This window comes from Scyliorhinus canicula, chromosome 13 (genome assembly GCF_902713615.1).
Source record: "Scyliorhinus canicula chromosome 13, sScyCan1.1, whole genome shotgun sequence".
NCBI lineage: Eukaryota > Metazoa > Chordata > Chondrichthyes > Carcharhiniformes > Scyliorhinidae > Scyliorhinus > Scyliorhinus canicula.
In genome coordinates, this window is record NC_052158.1 from 4,370,083 (window position 1) to 4,388,792 (window position 18,710).

General features: G+C 46.6%; 1 protein-coding gene across 1 annotated transcript; it reads right to left on the minus strand.

Annotated features, from left to right (window-relative positions):
• Window positions 1-6,343: 6,343 nt before the first annotated feature.
• Window positions 6,344-18,259, minus strand: LOC119976434 (zinc-binding protein A33-like). Its single transcript, XM_038816968.1, has 6 exons — window positions 17,783-18,259; window positions 17,597-17,692; window positions 17,270-17,503; window positions 12,413-12,435; window positions 12,201-12,316; window positions 6,344-7,232 (listed from the first exon to the last, which is right to left on the minus strand). The coding sequence occupies exons 1-6, from the start codon at window positions 18,257-18,259 to the stop codon at window positions 6,700-6,702; spliced, it is 1,479 nt and encodes a 492-aa protein (XP_038672896.1). The 3' UTR covers window positions 6,344-6,699.
• Between the last annotated feature and the right edge of the window lie 451 nt (window positions 18,260-18,710).

Genomic DNA, 18,710 nt, shown 5'->3' on the forward strand with positions numbered 1-18,710 from the left:
TCCGCTGCCTATTGTTTTGTGAAGGGGAGGTTGTGCCTCACTAATTTGATTGAGTTTTTTGAGGAAGTGACAAAGATGACAGATGAGGGAAAGGCAGTAGATGTTGTATGCATGGACTTCAGTACAGCCTTTGACAAGGTACCTCATGGTAGACTGGTACAAAAAGTGAAGTCACATGGGATCAGAGGAGAGCTGGCAAGTTGGATACAGCACGGTAGCATTGTGGATAGCACAATTGCTTCACAGCTCCAGGGTCCCAGGTTCGATTCCGGCTTGGGTCACTGTCTGTGCGGAGTCTGCACATCCTCCCTGTGTGTGCGTGGGTTTCCTCCGGCTGCTCTGGTTTCCTCCCACAGTCCAAAGATGTGCAGGTTAGGTGGATTGGCCATGATAAATTGCCCTTAGTGTCCAAAATTGCCCTTAGTGTTGGGTGGGTTACTGGGTTATGGGGATAGGGTGGAGGTGTTGACCTTGGGTAGGGTGCTCTTTGGGTCGAATGGCCTCCTTCTGCACTGTAAATTCTATGATAAAAAAAAGAACTGTCATGGGCACAGAAGACAGAGGGTAACACTAGAAGGGTGCTTTTCTGAATGGAAGGCTTTGACTAGTGATATTCCACAGGGATCAGTTCTGGGGCCTTTGTTGTTCGTGGTGTACATAAATGATTTGGAAGAAAATGTAGCTGGTCTGATTAGTAAGTTCGCAGATGACACAAAAATTGGTGGAGTTGCGGATAGTGAAGAGGATTGTCAGAGGATACTGCAGGATATAAACTGGTCTTGGGCGGAGAAATGGCAGATGGAGTTTAATCCGGACATATGTGAGGTAATGCCCTTTGGAAGGTCCAATGCATGTAGGAATTACACAATAAATGGTAGAACTCAGTCAGAGAGATCTGGGCATGCATGTCCACCTATCACTGAAAGTGGCAATGCATGTGGATAAGGTGGTCAAGAAGGCATACAACATGCTGGCCTTCATCAGTCGGGGCATTGAATATAAAAATTGGCAAGTCATGTTGCAGCTGTACAGGGCCTTAGTTAGGCCTCATTTGGAATATTGTGTACAATTCTGGTCGCCACACTACCAGAAGGATGTGGATGCTTTGGAGAGAGCACAGAAGCGGTTTCCTCGGATGTTGCCTGGTTTGGAGGGCATTAGCTATGAAGAGAGGTTAGATAAACTCGGTCTGTTCTCACTGGAACGACGGAGGTTGAGAGGCGACCTGATAGAGGTCTACAAAATTTTGAGTGACATGGACAGAGTGGATAGTCAGATGCTCTTTCCTAGGGTAGGAGAGTCAAGTACTAGGGGACATAGGTTTAAGTGCGTGGGGAAAAGTTTAGAACTGATGTGTGAGGCAAGTTTTTTACACAGAAGGTGGTAAATATATGGAACGCGCTACCTGGGGAGGTGGTGGGAGCAGGTACGATAGTGACATTTGAGGAATATCTAGACAAATATATGAATAGGATGGGAATGGAAGGATACGGACTCCGTATGTGCAGACGGTTTTAGCTTAGCCAGGTACCATGGTCTGCGCAGGCTTGGAGGGCCAAAGGGCCGGTTCCTGTGCTGTATTGTTCATTGTTCTTTGTTCTTTGAATGATGAATCTACGTCAGAATCAACATCAGCTGCAATATCAGTAGTTCAGCAGTCCCTGAGCATGAGAATGTCATGGAGAACATTGAATCTACAAGTTCTGAGCAGCAAGGTTAAACCTTGAGAAAATCAACAAGAATCAGAGAAAACGTGATACACTCAGGCCGCGATTCTCCGCAACCACGCCGGTTCGTAGAATAGCGGGCCGCGCCGTTTTTTCCCGCGACGCCGGTCCATCGCGCTCCCGCTATTCTCCACACCGGCCAAACTTTTGTGGTCGGGATATTCGCGGAAATCCACGGAGAGTCACCCGACGGAGGCAGAACGGCGACCCTCCAGCACCCCCGCTATTCTCCGGCCTGGATTGGGCCGAGCGGCCTGCCGTTCCCGACCTGTTCGCGACGGTGGCAACCACACCTGGTCACTGCCGTCGTGAACATGGGCGCCACAGGTGAGTTTGGGCCTTGTGGGGGGCGGATTGGGGATCGAGCACCACGACCGTGCTCGGGAGGGGACGGGCCTGCGATCGGTGCCCACCGATCATCGGGCCGGCGTCTCAAGGGGACGCACACTTTCCCCTCTGCCGCCCCGCAAGATCAAGCCGCCACGTCTTGAGGGGCGGCTAAGGGGAAAGACGGCAACCGCGCATGCGTGGGTTTGAGCTGTCCAACCCCCGCATGCGCAGCTGACGTCATTAGGCGCCGCTGCGTCGTCATTCTTGCCGCACGGGCCTTGACGCCAGGGACATGGTCCGGGCTGAGTTTCCCGGCACGGCCCTCCTATCCTCGCCGGTAGGGGAGAATAGGGGGCGAGGAGCAACCCCCGAGGCCGTCGTGAAACTCGGCCGAGTTCACGACGGCTTTGCCGATTTTTACGGTTGCAGAGAATTCCGTCCTCAATTTGTAGATTTGGACTATTTGTACATACTGTGCGTGTGTTCTTGTGTGTATGTATATATATATATATATTTGTTATACCAGTTTGAAACATTTTTAAGAAAAAAATTAATACTGTTAGACTCACAGGCTAATGATGTCACATGTAAATATACTGATGATAATGTATTAATTTATTTCTTCAAAGGAAAGGTGACCTCTGACTGGATAGGGAGCTGGGAGAGAGGTTGCTTGTGCATGTCCGTACTGTTATTCACCTGTTGTTATGGATCTTTGACCCACAGTTAATGTTAATAAATCGTGTATAGCTTTAGCTACAAGTGTTCTTGTAATATGAATCAGTCCATCCGACAAGAACATTACGATCCGGAGCAAGGGGAGGAAGTTCCATCTCCAGCCAATTAATACATGAAATCGCAGTGAAGTAGGCTTTAGATGGCAAAAAGGGAAACGCTGCAATCCTAAACAACCTGGTGAATGTTTTCATCCCTATTTGTTCTTCTTTGTTATTGTAAACAGTGAAAAAGTAATGGTTGGGTTTCAGTGAAACTTGGTACACAGGATGTGGCACATGGGAGAACCGATTACATTTCGGTGGTTGTGTGGATCAGGATGCTGACATTCTATAAAAGATCCATTAACACTGGGAGACAGGGGGCTGGATTCTCCCAAATTGGGGTTATGTCCTTTTGCTGAGGCCTTGACAGAAATCTTTGGATCCTCACTGTCTTCAGGTGATGTCCCGGAGAATAGCCAATGTTGTTCCTTTGTTTAAGAAGGGTAGCAAGGATAATCCAGGGAACTACAGGCAGGTGAGCCTTACATCAGTGGTAGGGAAATTACTGGAGAGAATTCTTCGAGACAGGATCTACTCCCATTTGGAAGCAAGTGGACGTATTAGCGAGAGACGGCACAGTTTTGTGAAGGGGTGGTCGTGTCTCACTAACTTGATAAATTTTTCGAGGAGGTCACAAAGATGACTGATGCAGGTAGGACAGTGGAGATTTACCAGGACGTTGCCTGGTATGAAAGGTATCAGCTATGAGGAGAGGTTGAATAAACTTGTTTTTTTCTCACTGGAACATAGGAGGTTGAGGGGTTACCTGATAGAGGTATACAAAACTTTGAGGGGCATAGACAGAATGAATAGTCAGAGACTTTTTCCCAGGGTAGAGGGGTCAATTACTGGGGAGCATAGGTTTAAGGTGCGAGGGGCAAGGTTTAGAGGAGATGTTCGAGGCAAGTATTTTACAGAGGGTAGTGGGTGCCTGGAACTCGCTGCCGGAGGAGGTGGTGGAAGCAGGGACGATAGTGACGTTTAAGGAGCATCGTGACAAATACATGAATAGAATGGGAATAGAGGGATACAGTTCCCGGAAGTGTAGAAGATTTTAGTTTAGACGGGCAACATGGTCGGCGCAGGCTTGGAGGGCCGAAGGGCCTGCTCCTGTGCTGTACTTTTCTTTGTTCTTTGTCCCCATGCCGGCGTACAAATGCTGGCGTTTCACTGCCGAGTTTCCTCAAAAACATACAAGCCGATTCACTTACCTTCAGGGGCCTAGCAGGAACCAGGAGTTATTCATGGAGCTTTGGCTGCGGATACGGGCCCCCGCACTTCTGGTTTTGAGTCCGCGCATATGCACGGCGGTGGGCTCCAGGGGCTGCGCTGAGCGCCATGGACCGTGGAGCCATCTGGAAGATGTAGGCCCACCCCCCAATCAGCCACGTGCCCGAAGATCCGTCCAGCCGATCTCTCCACCGGCCACCCCACCCCCCCCCGGTGCCCGATCCCCCCAGCCACCCACCCCCACCAGGTCGGCCACGGACTGAGTCCGCAGCCGCCACGCGAGCATCCCGACCAGCAATACCATGTTAGTTCCATGCCGTCGGGAATTCGGCGAGTCGGGAGCAGAGGATCGCTGGGCGTGCCTCTGCCAACGGCCCCCCCCAGCCGCGTGGAGTAATTCGCGGAACCGCCGATTCTCAAGTCCCGGAGAATCGCCGGACCGGCGCCAGGCCCGATTTCAGCACGAAAATAGATTGTCCGTCCCCGCGTCAAACATGATTTCGGCGGGGGGCTGCGGAGAATCCAGCCCAGGACACTTCATTTTTCTTTTAGACTGTTGTGGGTGGTTTGATTTAGAAAGATGTTGATTGCTTTAGAATGTTGTGAATTGTCGCTGCTGCTGTGGGAGATTATGTCACAGCTTTCAAAATGAGAACAGAGTTTTCAGAGCAGATTGTTGGTTGTGGATTGGGCTGCAACCTTCTCAGTGAAATGGAAGCGCTTACTAAAAAGATTACTTTTCTTTAATTGTACAGAGCATCTGCCAAGTAGGGAAACATCAATTGTACATAGTAATTGTACATAGGTTGAGTTAACATATTGTGGTGGAGCTCTGTGCTGTACTGAGTTCTCTCTTTAGTTAGCATTATGCTTACTCTCTTCAGCATTATCCACAACTATTTCAATGCCAGTGATAGAGTATGCCTCAACTCATTGACAATCTTCACTCAGCTCTCTTACCTCTCTTCCAATCAGAACGACAAAATCACAGAATTGTTGCAGTGCAGAAGAAGGCCATTCAGCCCACAGTGTCTCTCCGAATGAGCAGTTTACTTTGTACCATTCTCCTGCTTTCTTACCATAATCCTGTACATCTTCCCTTTCAGATAACAGACTAATTCCTTATTGATTGAACCTGCCTATGCCAAACTCTCAAGCAGTGCATTCTAGACCTGAATCTCATGCCGCATGAAAATGTATTTTCTAATTGTCACTTTGGCTCCTTTAGCCAATTATTTTCAATCTATCTCCTCTGGTTCTTGATCCTTTTAAGAGTGGGAACAGTTTCCCCCTGTCTGCTCGGTCCAGACCCCTCAGGATTTGGAATACCTCTATCAAATCTCCTCTCATCTTTCTTTTCTCTGAGGAAAACAGATCTAACTGTTACAATCTGTCTACATAACTGATCGTGTGCAGTTTTGGTCTCGATGGAATGCAGCGAAGGTTTACCAGACTGATTCCAGGAATGGCGGGAATGTCATATGAGGAGAGATTGGCTAGGTTAGGATTGTTCTCGCTGGAGTTCAGAAGAATGAGGTGGGATCTCACAGAATTTACAGTGCAGAAGGGGGCCATTTGGCCCATCGAGTCTGCACTGGCTCTTGGAAAGAGCACCCTACCCAAGGTCAACACCTCCACCCTGTCCCCATAACCCAGTAACCTCACTAAGGACAATTTTGGACACTAAGAGCAATTTATCATGGCCAATCCACCTAACCTGCACATCTTTGGGCTGTGGGAGGAAACCGGAGCACCCGGAGGAAACCCACGCACACACGGGGAGGATGTGCAGACTCCACACAGACAGTGACCCAAGCCGGAATCGAACCTGCGACCCTGGAACTGTGAAGCAATTGTGCTAACCACAATGCTACCCTGCTGCCCTCGTAGAGTCTTATAAAATTCTAAGAGGACTAGACAGGGTAAATGTAGGGAAGATGTTCCCAATGATGGATGCGTCCAGAACCAGGGGTCACAGTCTGAGGATTCAGGGTAAACCATTTCGGGCAGAGATGAGAAGACATTTCTTCACCCAAAGCGTGGTGATCCTGTGGAATTCATTACCACAGGAAGTAGTTGATGCTAAAACATTGAATATATTCAAGAGGCGGCTGGATATAGCACTTGGGGGAGAATGGGATCATAGGTTATGGGGAGAAAGCAGGATTAGGCTATTGAGTTGGATGATCAGCCATGATCGTGATGAATGGCGGAGCAGGCTCGAAGGGCCAAAAGGCCTCCTCCTGCTACTATCTTCTATGTATCTATGTATCTCTGTATCATCATTCCTGGAGCCATTCACACAGACTTGAGCTCACAATCCAGGCTGGCGCTTCAGTGCAGTGCTGAGGGAACAGTGCCCAAGTTTAATTCTCCTCCCTTTCAGCCCCAATGGTTCTCAATGTTATTGATGTTATTTAATTTTTCCAGGAGTCTGTATTGCCATGGGTTTATTCCACTCCATCGATTAACCAATATCAGAATTATCAGCAGCGAGACATTGTCACTGGGCTGTACTCAGTCTGACCTCAGGTGACATTAACACCATCTGCATCAGCTGTAACTGAGACCAACACCCAGCAGTTCACTGTTAGCAGGAGGCAGGGAGACAGTGAAATTATGGGATGGATCAATTAGTGGCCTTTAATCCCACAGATTGTCAGCGGTTCATCATTTGATCCCGGATAGAAGAACGGAAATACTCCCTCAGTGAAGGTGTGGGTGAAAGTGTAGAGATGGGACATGTTGTCCGCATTGTAAAATGACACCCGTCCGCCCTCATAGTCCAGGAACACCCCGATTCTCCGGGGATTCACACTCGGAGTGAAGATGGTATCAGACGTGGTGAAGGCAACATAAACATTGCTGGGACTCAGCCAGACAGTCCAGTATCCAGTCTCAGGCCTCAGTTCGATTTCCCCTTTTCTCTCAGCAGACTCACACGTTATTCCAACACCCCACCAACTCTTGTTCCCCACCTGTACCTCCCAGTAATGTCTCCCTGATGTGAATCCCTGCGATCCCAAGACAAAGGGCCGGGAATCAAATCTTTCCGGGAAGTCCGGGAGCAACTGCAGCCTGTCTCCGAGTCTCACACTGGTCCGGTCCTCAGACAGGATGAGCCGGGCATTCGCTGTGTTCAGATCCAGAGTCAGAGAGGCTGGAGCTGGGGGAAAGTTAAAACAACATTTAGTCAGCCATTTAGGTTCTTTCTTTGTTTTATTCAAATCCTTTTCTTTTTAAACAGCCCACTCATGGGAATTGCCAGGAATTCCAGTATTATTGAAATCTTCTCACACCCGGGGGTTTAGGCTCCTGGGTTCCCTCAGACTGTCCAACCTGGTGAGAGCGGAGCAGGGACTGCGTCCACATTCTGTTTATTTTTATCGTTTACAGCCCCTGACTTTCTGCTTCACTCCTGGCCCAATGCAAGCAATCCTGTGACTCTCAGCCTCCTACAAAGCCATTGACCTTTAGGTATACGCCTGCAACCAGTGTCAAGAGGCTGATATGGCAAAGGGAAACAATATCCTGGGGCTGTTGACACGTAATGCACACAGACACCAACAAGAAACAGCAGTAGACCATTTGGTCTCTCGAGTCTTGCTCCACCATTTAACAAGATCTGATAGTCTGCATCCCACCTACCCCCAATAATCTATCACCCCCCTCACCCCCCCCCCCCCCCCTCACCCTACCCCCAACTTACCAAGAATCTATTCGCCTTTGCCTTAGAAACATCCAAAATTCAGCTTCCACCTTTTCAGACAGAAAGTTTCCAACATTCAACACCCTTTGAGTGAATATATTTTGTCATATCTCCGATTTTAATGGGTGGCCTTTATTTTAAAACAGTGATCATTTGATCAGCCCCTCAGAGCTCTACAATCTCTCATCATTCAGTTCATTTATTCTTCCTACCAAAATGGACAATTTCACATTTTCCCCCATTGTGCTCCATTTGCCAGATCTTTGCCCACTCATGTAAACTATCTGGATTTTTTTTGTGGCCTCTTTATGTCCTCTTCATAACTTACTTTCCTATCTATCTTTGTCCCACCAGCAAATTTGGCGACCATCCCTTCAATCCCCTCACCCGAGTCAACTGTAGAAATTGTTAACAGTTGAGTTCCCAGCACAGATTCCTGCAACATGCCAGTCGTTACATCTTGCCAACGTGAAAAAGACCCATTCATGTTCTCTGCTTCCTGTCAGACAGCCAATCATCTATCCATGCCACTCTTACCCCCTATAACATGAACTTTTATTTCCTGCAATGGGGCGGCATGGTAGCACAGTGGTTAGCACTGTTGCTTCACAGCTCCAGGGTCCCAGGTTTGATTTCTGACTTGGGTCACTGTCTGTGCGGAGTCTGCACGTTCTCACCGTGTCTGCGTGGGTTTCCTCCGGGTGCTCCGGTTTCCTCCCACAAGTCCTGAAAGACGTGCTGTTAGGTGAATTAGACATTCTGAATTTTACCTCAATATACCCGAACGGGTGCCGGAGTGTGGCAACCAGGGGATTTTCACAGTGACCTCATTGCAGTGTTAATGTAAACCTACTTGTGATACTAATAAAAAGATTATTAACCTTTGGACACATTATCAAATATCTTCTGCAATCCACAGGGCATCCACAGGTTACTTCCTCAAAAATTCCAGTAAATAGGCTAAACATGGGGTGGGATTCTCCGACTCCCCCGCCGGGTCGGAGAATCGCCCGTGGGGGGGGGGGGGGGGGGGAGGGGTGGGGGTGTGTGTGTGTGTGTGTGTGTGTGTGGGGGGGGGGGGCGTGAATCCCGCCCCCGCCGGCTGCTGAATTCACCGGCACCGGGGTTTTGGCGGGGGTGGGAATCGCGCCGCGCCGGTTGGCGGCCGCTGGCAGCGGCCCCTCCAGTGATTCTCCGGCTCGCGATGGGCTGATTGGCCGCCCGTTTTCGGCGGGTCCCGCCGGCGTAAATCACAACAGGGCCTTACACGCGGGACCTGGCTCCACGGGCGGCCTGCAGGGTCCTCCGGCGGGCGCGGGGGTCTGACCCTGGGGGGTGCCCCCACGATGGCCTGGCCCGCGATCAGGGCCCACTGATCCGCGGGCGAGCCTGTGCCATGGGGGCACTCTTTCCCTCTGCATCAGCCGCTCTCAACCTCCGCCATGGCCGGCGCGGAGAAGAACCCCCCCTGCGCATACGCTGGGATGACACCAGCACACACTGGCGCTCCCGCACAGGCGCCAACTACCGCCGGCCGGCGGAGGCCCTTTGGTGCTGATTGGCGTGCTGCCAAGCCCATCCGCACCAGCTGGCGCTGTGCCAAACACTCTGGCGCCGGCCTAGCCCCTGAAGGTGCGGAGGATTCCGCATCTCTGGGGCGGCCTGACGCCAAAGTGGTTGACGCCACTCCTGGGCGCCGGAGTGGCCCACCCCGCCGGTTCGCGAAGAATCCCGCCCATGATTTCCTTTTCACACAGCCTTGTTGTCTCTGGCTGATTACCTTGAATTTATCAAGATTTCCTGCTATAAGCGCTTTAATAATAGCTTTCAATATTTTCCCAATGCCAGATGTTGAGCTAGCTAGCCTGTAATTTCCCCATTTTCTGTTTCCCTCCCTTTTCGAATAATGGAGGTACATTTGCCATCAGCCCAAAACTGGAGAGTTTTGGGAAATTAAAACCAAGACTATTTCCCAGACGTTTCTTTAAAGATGCTGGGATGAAGTCCCGGGCTCTTGTCAGCACTCAGCTCCAACAATTTACTCAGTGCTACTTCTCTGAGTAACTTTCCTGAGTTCCTCCCTCCATTCTATTTCCTGGTTTAAAGCTGCTCCTGGAATCTTCCTTGTATTCTCTATTGTGAAGACTGTTGCAAAATATCTCTTCAGTTCATCTGCCATCTCTTTGTTTTCCATTATCAATTCCCCAGACTCACTTGTTAACTCTTCTTTTTAAAACTCTTTCTATCTTTTATGTTTCTAGCTATTATTATATTTCTAGCTATTTTTATATTTCTAGCTATTTTTATATTTCTAGCTACTTTTATATTTCTAGCTAGCTTTCTCTTGTACTCTAATTTTTCCCTCCTTACATTCTGTCCAATACTCTGACCTTCCACCTGCCGTTGTACAATAATCTGCTTTTTCTATAAGTTTGATACTATTTGTAATATTTCTAGTTAACCACAGAAGTCGGACTTGTCCTTTGAATTTTTTCTTACTTGTTAGAATGTACTTATTATGTGTATTCTGAAATATCCCCGTAAATGTTTGCCACTGCATCTCTATTCACTGATCGCTTAGCCTAATTTGTCAATTCACTTCAGTCTATTCAGCTTTCATGCTCTCCTAATTCTCTTTACTTAACTTTAAAAACAATCATCTCAGAATCACTCCTCTTTCCCTCAAACTGAATGTAAAATTAAATCACATTAGGTTGCTGCTACCTTGAGGCACCTTCACTGTGATATTAATTACTCCCATCTCGTTGCACAATACCAGGCCTAATATTGACTGCTCTCTGGGTAGCTCCAGAACATGCTATTCGAAGAAGCGATCCTGAAAGCATTCATTGAACTCCTCCTGTAGGCTTTATCCATCTGACCTTTCCCATCTATGTGTAAATTAAAATCTCCCATGGTTATCGCCATACCTTTCTGACAAGGTACATTTATTTATTTATTTCTGCTCCGCCCTACCATGTGGTGTACAGGTTGGGAGTCTCTACACCACTCCCACAAGTGACTTCTTGCCTTTACTATTTTTCATTTCTACTCAAACCATTTCCACACCCTCGTTTCCTGAACTTCGGTCATCCCTCTCCATTGTGGTAATACCATTGCTAATTAACTGAGCCACTCCTTCAACTTTTCCTCACTCTCTGTCCTTCCAGAATATCCTGTTCCCTTCAATATTTAGGTCCCAATCCATCTCCTTCCACAGCCATGTCTCCATAATGGATATCAAATTGGACTTATTTGTTCTACGTGTGCTCTCTGTTCATTTGTTTGGTTTCAAATGCTCCATGCATTCAGGTACAGAACTTTTAGTTTTATCTCTTCATTTTTTATAACCTTTAATCTCATCTGTTGATTTACTGTTAGATTTATACCCACTATCCCTTCCTGTTAAGGTCTATTTTTCACACCCATATTAATAACTTTTTCTTTTGCCTTGTCTCTACTCGACAGTTTTGCAAATTGGATCCCTTGCTCCCACTATTTAGTGGCTACTCAATGTGATGTCCCTCTGTCAATCCTCAACCCTGATACTCTCCCTGGATAATGGAGAAAAGACATTTGTCTCGGGAGAAAGGAATATTTCCTCAGGCCAATTGAATAAACCTTGGTGACACTTTCAGGAAGTGGGTTACAATCCAGGGCTTGCTCCCCATGTCCATAGTGAACACCAGCTGACTCCATATCCTCCTCCACTTCTCTCCTCCCTCAGCATGGACACACAAGGCTCATTCCCAGATTTCCTGCCTGGAGTTATTTATAACCATGAGTTGGATACGCAATGTGGAGGTACATCAGGATAATGCTGTGGAAGAGGAAAGATTTCACTGGGAAGGAAAGGCAATAGATTGGGATGGAGGAAGTGAAGGAGATGGATTATATCTTGCTGAATTCTGGAAAGTAATGCCGGTTTCTGGAGGCCATGCTTCATCCAAGGATCCATCAGTTACAGATTTGGGGGAACTGACATTTTAAGGTGACTAATTGAAGATTTTTCAGAAGTGCGATCTGGTGTATGAATAACACTTTAATTGCACTCAGGGTCGTATTTAACCAGGATCCTTTTTTTTTAAAGATACAGTACCCAATTCTCTTTTCTTCCAATTAAGGGGCAATTTAGCGTGGCCAATTCACCTATCCTAGACATCTTTGAGTTGTGGGGGTGAGACCCACGCAGACACGGGGAGAATGTGCAAACTCCACATGGACAGTGACCCAGGGCCGGGATTGAACCTGGGTCCTCGGCGCCATGAGGCAGAAGTGCTAACCACTGTACCACCCTGTCACCCCATTTAACTAGGATCCGACGCTACAATTCAGTACTGAAATTTAGTCTGGTTGATAGCTGATTCACTCATTATACAAAGATATGAGTTAGAAATCAGACAAATTAACATGTATGTGTGTTACCAGGGTCACAGGTATCAAGCATTTCTCTCCACACTGTGTACTGCAAAGGGCCGATGAATCTTTCAATAGATAGGACGGCGTCTGCTAATGACAGTACATTATCATCGTCACTAATCCTGTAAATGTCAAAGAGTTGATGAGAAATTGATCACAATCACTTTTCAAATTACTTTACCAAATTGTGCAGAGTTCCAGTAAAGAACACATCCTACCTCCTTCTCAGGCAAGTTTTCTCCTGAAATGAATAAAACACAAGGCTGAGTTTACAGAGGCTGTCTGTCTATCTCCGAATGGCAGATTACAACCAGATTCTTAAAAGCTACTGATCATTTCTCATTTCTATTGTTGCTAACACACAAACAGAAAGATGATTTTACATAAAGAATAGAGGATAACCTGTGAAATGTAAATAGATTACAAGGATGTTACCGGAACCAATCAGTTACAAATATTTGGAAAGTTTGAACAGACTGAGTTTTTTTGTCTAGAAATGGGAATTCTGGGAGCTGACCCAGTAGAGTTTTGCATCAAGGGACAGATTGTTTGTCACCGTGGACCAAGGTAATCGAATTTGTTAACTACTTCTGGATGGGTGTTATTTAGTATGATCAGGGAGGAAATACAATTCTTCAGTGTGGTGTTCTTTGTGATTCTGTAATCAGGATGAATGTTGTTGTGTTCACAAAGACCGCAGAAGCTATGTTCATTAACGAAGCTAACTTTTAATAACACTACTTATTATAGCTCGACCACTTGCTCCTCTAGTAAACAATAATCTAGTCATTTACAATCTACACTCTACTGACACTAGTCTCTACACTCTATCTATAGATGTACTCTACCCTCTCTAGCCCTCTCCTCTGCACTGTTTCCCGCCTTCTCCCAGAAGCCTGTGAGTCAGTGCTTTATATAGTTCTGCATCTAGCTCCATCTAGTGGTTAGTTATGATATGACGTTAACGCTTTGTATTCTGAACATTTCACATGTCACATTTAGTTCCAGAGAAGTCATATTGGATATTAAACATTATTCTGTTTCTTTTAGCCACAGATGCTGCAGGTTTGCAAAGTTTTTATAGCACTTTCTGTCTTTACATCAGAGTTACAATACTTTGTCCCATGACCATAATTTGCTTGATATTTAGTCAGCAAGAACAAATTACAGGCAAAGGAGAGACTGTCCATGAGTTTCTATGTGGGCAACGATTGGAGCATTGTCAACATAGAGGAGTTCTCTGATCAGGACTGAATGTGATTTTGTCTTTGCTTTCAGTATTGATGGATTCCAGAGTTTTCCATGTGACCCAGTGTGCAAACCTCCTTCTGTCTGTTCACTTGATACACACATAGGGAAAGCAGCCACCAGCTCTAGACCACTTATGAAACACTAATGTAATAACGTGAAGCTCACTCTTCGGACTGAGCTGGTAATTTATAGGCCTGTTCTCAGCATCTTGCTGTATGGTTGTGAAACATTGACTGCTTACAATCCCCACAACAATAAACTCAACAATTTCCACCTTCACTGTCTGGTGCGCATCATTGATCTATCCTGACAGGACAAAATCCTGAATACGGCAGACCTCTCAAAGGCAGAGTTCCCAAGCTCATCACATAGAGGTGGCTTCATTGGCTTGGACACATCTGCAGGATGGAAGACAGACATATAGCCAAGGACTTTCTGTATGGTGAGCGAGCTGGAACCAGACAACCAGCAGGATGCCCAAAGTTCCACTTCAGAGATGCTTGCAAGTGTGACATGGTTATCGCACCTAGGGGTCACGATCTGATGACAGAGGAAAGTGCCGACACCTGGATTGGCGTGCATCACCACAATGACCAATAGCTCCCGGTACTGACATCAAAAGCAAAACTCAACAATATCACTTGGCAGCTTTTTAAAAATTCATCGTTGCTGGTTATGTCAGCATTTATTGTCCATCCCTAATTGCCCCTTGACAAGGTGGTGCTGAGCTGCCGTCTTGAAGTCGCTGCAGTCCCAGATGTGTAGGTGCACCCACTGTGCTGTTAGGGAGGGAGTTCCAGGATGTTGAATGCCTTAACCTCCCACCTAACTCACCTAATGTTTCCCAGTGGCTCTCATGCCCACCTTATCGGAAACATTCATACACTCACAACAAGCAACTGGGTTAGAATGTGAGGTTCAGGAGAATATTAAACTTGGGCAGTGCAGAAATCATTTCAAGCTAAGTTTAACACACATGCTCAGAGTTCTTTCTGAAAGTTTCTCAGATACTTTAATTCTTGCTCCTGCACAGGGTTAAACAATCAAGGAAGTGTACAAGGCTGGATTACCAATCCAGCAGAAACAAACATAGATGAAACAAACTATCAAACTCCTGCCGCGGAATTCCTCATTCCTGAGTGTTGACTCCAGGGCAGGATTTGCGGAGTTCTACAATAGCAAAACTGGTGCCGCACCTGGACCGATTCAATGACTGTTAAGGGACGAGAACTAGCGCCACGTGGAACACAATCGATTCCAATGAGAAACGGTTCTGGATTGGCCAGGTCTGAGATTGACACTCAGGAGGCTGACAAGCTGCAGCTACACAGACACACTTCACTCCCCACACACACCATCCCAGCCAACAAGATGGCAGCAAGGAGAGAGACACCCTGTTTCAAGGAAGCCGAGCTCGAGACTCTGCTGGACACTGTGGAGGAGAGGTAGGCGACCCTGTACCCCGGCCCCGGAAGGAAGCTGCCAGCCGCTGCTGTTGTCCATGCCTGGGCACAGGTGGCAGAGGCTGTAAGCGCCGTGAGCAACACCCTCTGGACCAACCAGCACTGCAGGAAGAAATTGCACAACCTCCTCAGGGAGGCCAGGGTGAGTAGGCAAGTGGGCAGACTGTGCCCCTGGCACCAACCCCTGGCCCACATACCCATAACCCTACCCCTCCCCCACCCAGAGGCCGGCCGAACCCCAACCCTCCACCACATGCCGGCACCCATACTGGCCACCATGGCCAGGTGCCCTGGCCACTGAGGGCACCAGCTGCCCACCTACTGGGCTGCATTCATCGGACTGTCTAACACTGTGCGTTTTCTGTCGCTCCCCCCTCCCCGCCCCCCCCCCTCGCCGCCCCCCCTCCCACACCTTCCCCCACCTACCCGACCCAGAATAAAGCAGCCCATTCCCGCTGGAAGCAGAAAAGACAGGAGGGGGAACACCGGAAGGGCGGCCCCTCTGCATTCCCACACCTGTCTTTTCCCACAGCAGAGCAGAGTGTACTGGATGTAGTTGGTGGGCCCGAAGAAAGGGCAGTTGCCAGGGTGGAGATCGGTCTTGGGTGAGAAAGTGAGACCCTGCTTACAGCCTCTGCCATCTGCGCAATGTCATGGCAAACAGCAGCAGCTGGCAGCTTCCTTCACAGGTGGGAGTACAGGGTCACCCATACCTGTCTGATAGAAACCTACTTTATTATAGGTAATAAAGGGTTAAGGGAAGAAATGATTTTGTGACATTATATTATTAAAATCATATAATAAGCCAGGACAGCAGAAAATGCTGAGAGCATGGGAAAAGATCTGATAAGACAATCAGGGGCTGTTTAGCACAGGGCTAAATTGCTGGCTTTGAAAGCAGACCAAGGCAGGCCAGCAGCACGGTTCAATTCCCATACCAGCCGCCGCGAAGAGGCGCTGGAATGTGGCGACTAGGGGCTTTTCACAGTAACTTCATTTGAAGCCTACTTGTGACAATAAGCGATTTTCATTTCATTTCAGTATTCAGACTGACTATCCACACTGCATTCCTGGGAAAACCTCCCAGTTCTCGAGAATATGGTGGGAAAGCAGGTGATCCGACTACACAATATTATAGAAACATAGAGAAATTTTCCCATGGCATATTATCTCTTCAAACTTGACAGACAGACATTTTCGGACAATTATATGAATAGTAATTATTTTAACCCAATCACAGTCAGAAAGGGGACAGAGTTTAAAAAGATTATGATTTCTTTAAGAGATCAGGAGAAATACTTTTGTGGCTCTCAGAATTCATCCTAACCTCACCCTCGAAACCTATTTCTACTTTGCTTCGCAAACAGCTATTTACTTTTGTTCCAGTTTTGTATCGTACATTTTGCAAACTGAAATGTATTCCAAAGTTGACTCAATCGTCTGTATTTGCGTTGGACAAACAACTTTTCTAGATGCCGTATTCGTATAAAATTTGACTTGATCAATAAACTTTGAACCTGACATAAATAAAAATATTCTTGACTTCACTGAAGAAGATCAGTCTCGGGTTCTGTATGATTGATATGTAAGTGCCTGTTCCTGTGCTGTACTTTTCTTTGTTCTTTGTTCTTTGACACATAAATATATTAACAAAATACAGATCCATCACTGTCCCCCCGTCAAACACCCCCCCAGCCAGCCTGGCCAGTGTCAGGACCGGCAGCCCACAGTCTCGCCTCTCCGTGTCCTACCTCTTCTCTCTCTCCCTCATCAGCCACGGCGCCTGTTACTCGATGTTTAAAAGCACAAGTAGACCTCACCGTAGGGAATACCCCCCAGTGGAGGCAGAGAATCGCGGAGGCCCCGGAGAATACAGGGTCAGGCCCACTAATGATATGTGAACAGGTTCGATCCCGGCTCTGGGTCACTGTTCGTGAGGAGGTTGCACATTCTCCCCGTGTTTGCGTGGGTTTTGCCCCCACAACCCAAAGATGTGCAAGGTAGGTGGATTGAACACTCTAAATTTCCCCTTAATTGGAAAAAATGATTTGGGTACTCTAAATATAAAAAATTTAAAAAAGTATGCAGAATCAGTTATCAGACGAGCATAATCAAATACAGATGAAACAATCCATTGAACGCTCGACTGGGGAATTTGCAGCTATTCTTGGGGTTCCTTCGATATTGTGTGAAGCCGATTAGTACAGTGAAAATCACATATCTGTCCACAATAAACAAAGCAATCAATTGGTTTGAGTTGGTTTTAAATTCTTGGAAAAATGATGCATTTATATTAAAACTTCATCCGTCATTTGGTAATTGTACATTTTAACTGAACCAAATTGAAATATAATCTCTCACCTTCAGAAATCTCACTCCGTCTTTTTGCTCCATCTGTTTCTGCAACTTTGAGAGTTTCTCCTGAATAGAAATTAAATTCTCCTGAATTTCACAAAGATTTTCCTCCATTGTTTTTAGAATTTTTTCCTCTTCTTCCCTGAGATCTCGGATGAAACGCTGCTCTTTCTCAGTGAGAATCTGGTGCATTTTAGTGAACTCGGATGTGATGTGGCTCTGCAGACTGACCGACTGTTTCTATAAGAAGAAACATTAAAAATAATATGTTTCTGTCATAAAAACAACAAAATAATGAATTAAATTTGGAAGCTCAGCACAGGGAGACTTTACCCTAATTTGGGAAATCTTCTGTCTCTGCTGCTGCTCCATTTCTAGAACTGTCGATTTCTTCTGTGTGAGAGAATCTAAGGAAGATTTCACCCCATCCTGGGATTGGGAGAGAAAATCAGAAAATAAAAGTGTTAGACCCTGAAAATGTGATCAAATAATCAGGGGATCAAATCTGTTCCCTTTTACCTTATAGATTTCAACAGCTTCTTTAATCGGGATGAAGCGGTGTTCTCTGTGTTTCCGCGAATTTCGACAAATCAAACAGATCAATTTCTTGTCAGTTTCACAAAACAGCTTCAGTTCTTCCTGATGTTCCTCACAGTGAAGTTTACTTTCCTTCTCTTTCTGATTCAGCTTTGATTTTTGAATTTGCTCGGTCAGACTTGCTAAGACTTGATTTACCCTGAGGTTTCTTTCCGGAAACTCCTCTTTGCATTCTGGGCAGGAATTTCTCTCCTTTTCCCAACACTGGGTGATGCAGGAGTGGCAGAAGTTGTGTCCACACTCCAGTGAAACCGGGTCAGTGAAGAAATCAAGACAAATGGGACAAATTAAATCTTCTGTGAAAGTCTCGTCCTGCTGTGAGGAATCCATGTTCAGTCTCAGCACTTCCTGATCAAACTGCAAGATCAGGTTTCTGTGGGTGGATCCAGCTCCACACATTCCAGGTCCAGCACTCACAGATCACTCGAGTCCCTGGAAATGCTGTTCACGTCTGAATGAAATAGAATCTAATTTACAAAGTAAAGAGACAACTCTGTGACATTCCAAGATCACAGAGAGTTTCAAACTGAGACAAGCAGGCATTTTCCTGAGGGTGGGAAATTGGAGTTGGAAAGTGGAGAGGATTGAGGAGAAATTAACACCAATTACAATATTGGAATGGGCCGTGCGGGAGTCACAAATTATATCCTGTGTGACTGTGACCAGAGGTAAACTACCCCTCCTCATCTTTAATTCTTCTGCAACCTATTTGTCAAAATTGACCATCCTCCTCCAGCACCTTTCCACTGCCATTCAGTTGGGTGCGACTGTTTTCACCAGATTCCATTCTTTTTTTTTATTCAAAAAAGCATTTATTTGTATTAATTTATGGGATATGAGTGTTGCTGAC

Coding starts and splice junctions, on each gene's coding strand:
- LOC119976434 (XM_038816968.1), bottom strand. CDS start 18,259: ATGTGTGGAGCTGGATCCACCCACAGAAACCTGATCTTGCAGTTTGAT. Junction 12,436..17,269: donor ACGGAGTGAGATTTCTGAAG/GTGAGAGATTAT, acceptor TATTCATTTCAG/GAGAAAACTTGCCTGAGAAG. Junction 7,233..12,200: donor GCTTGATACCTGTGACCCTG/GTAACACACATA, acceptor ACTTTCCCCCAG/CTCCAGCCTCTCTGACTCTG.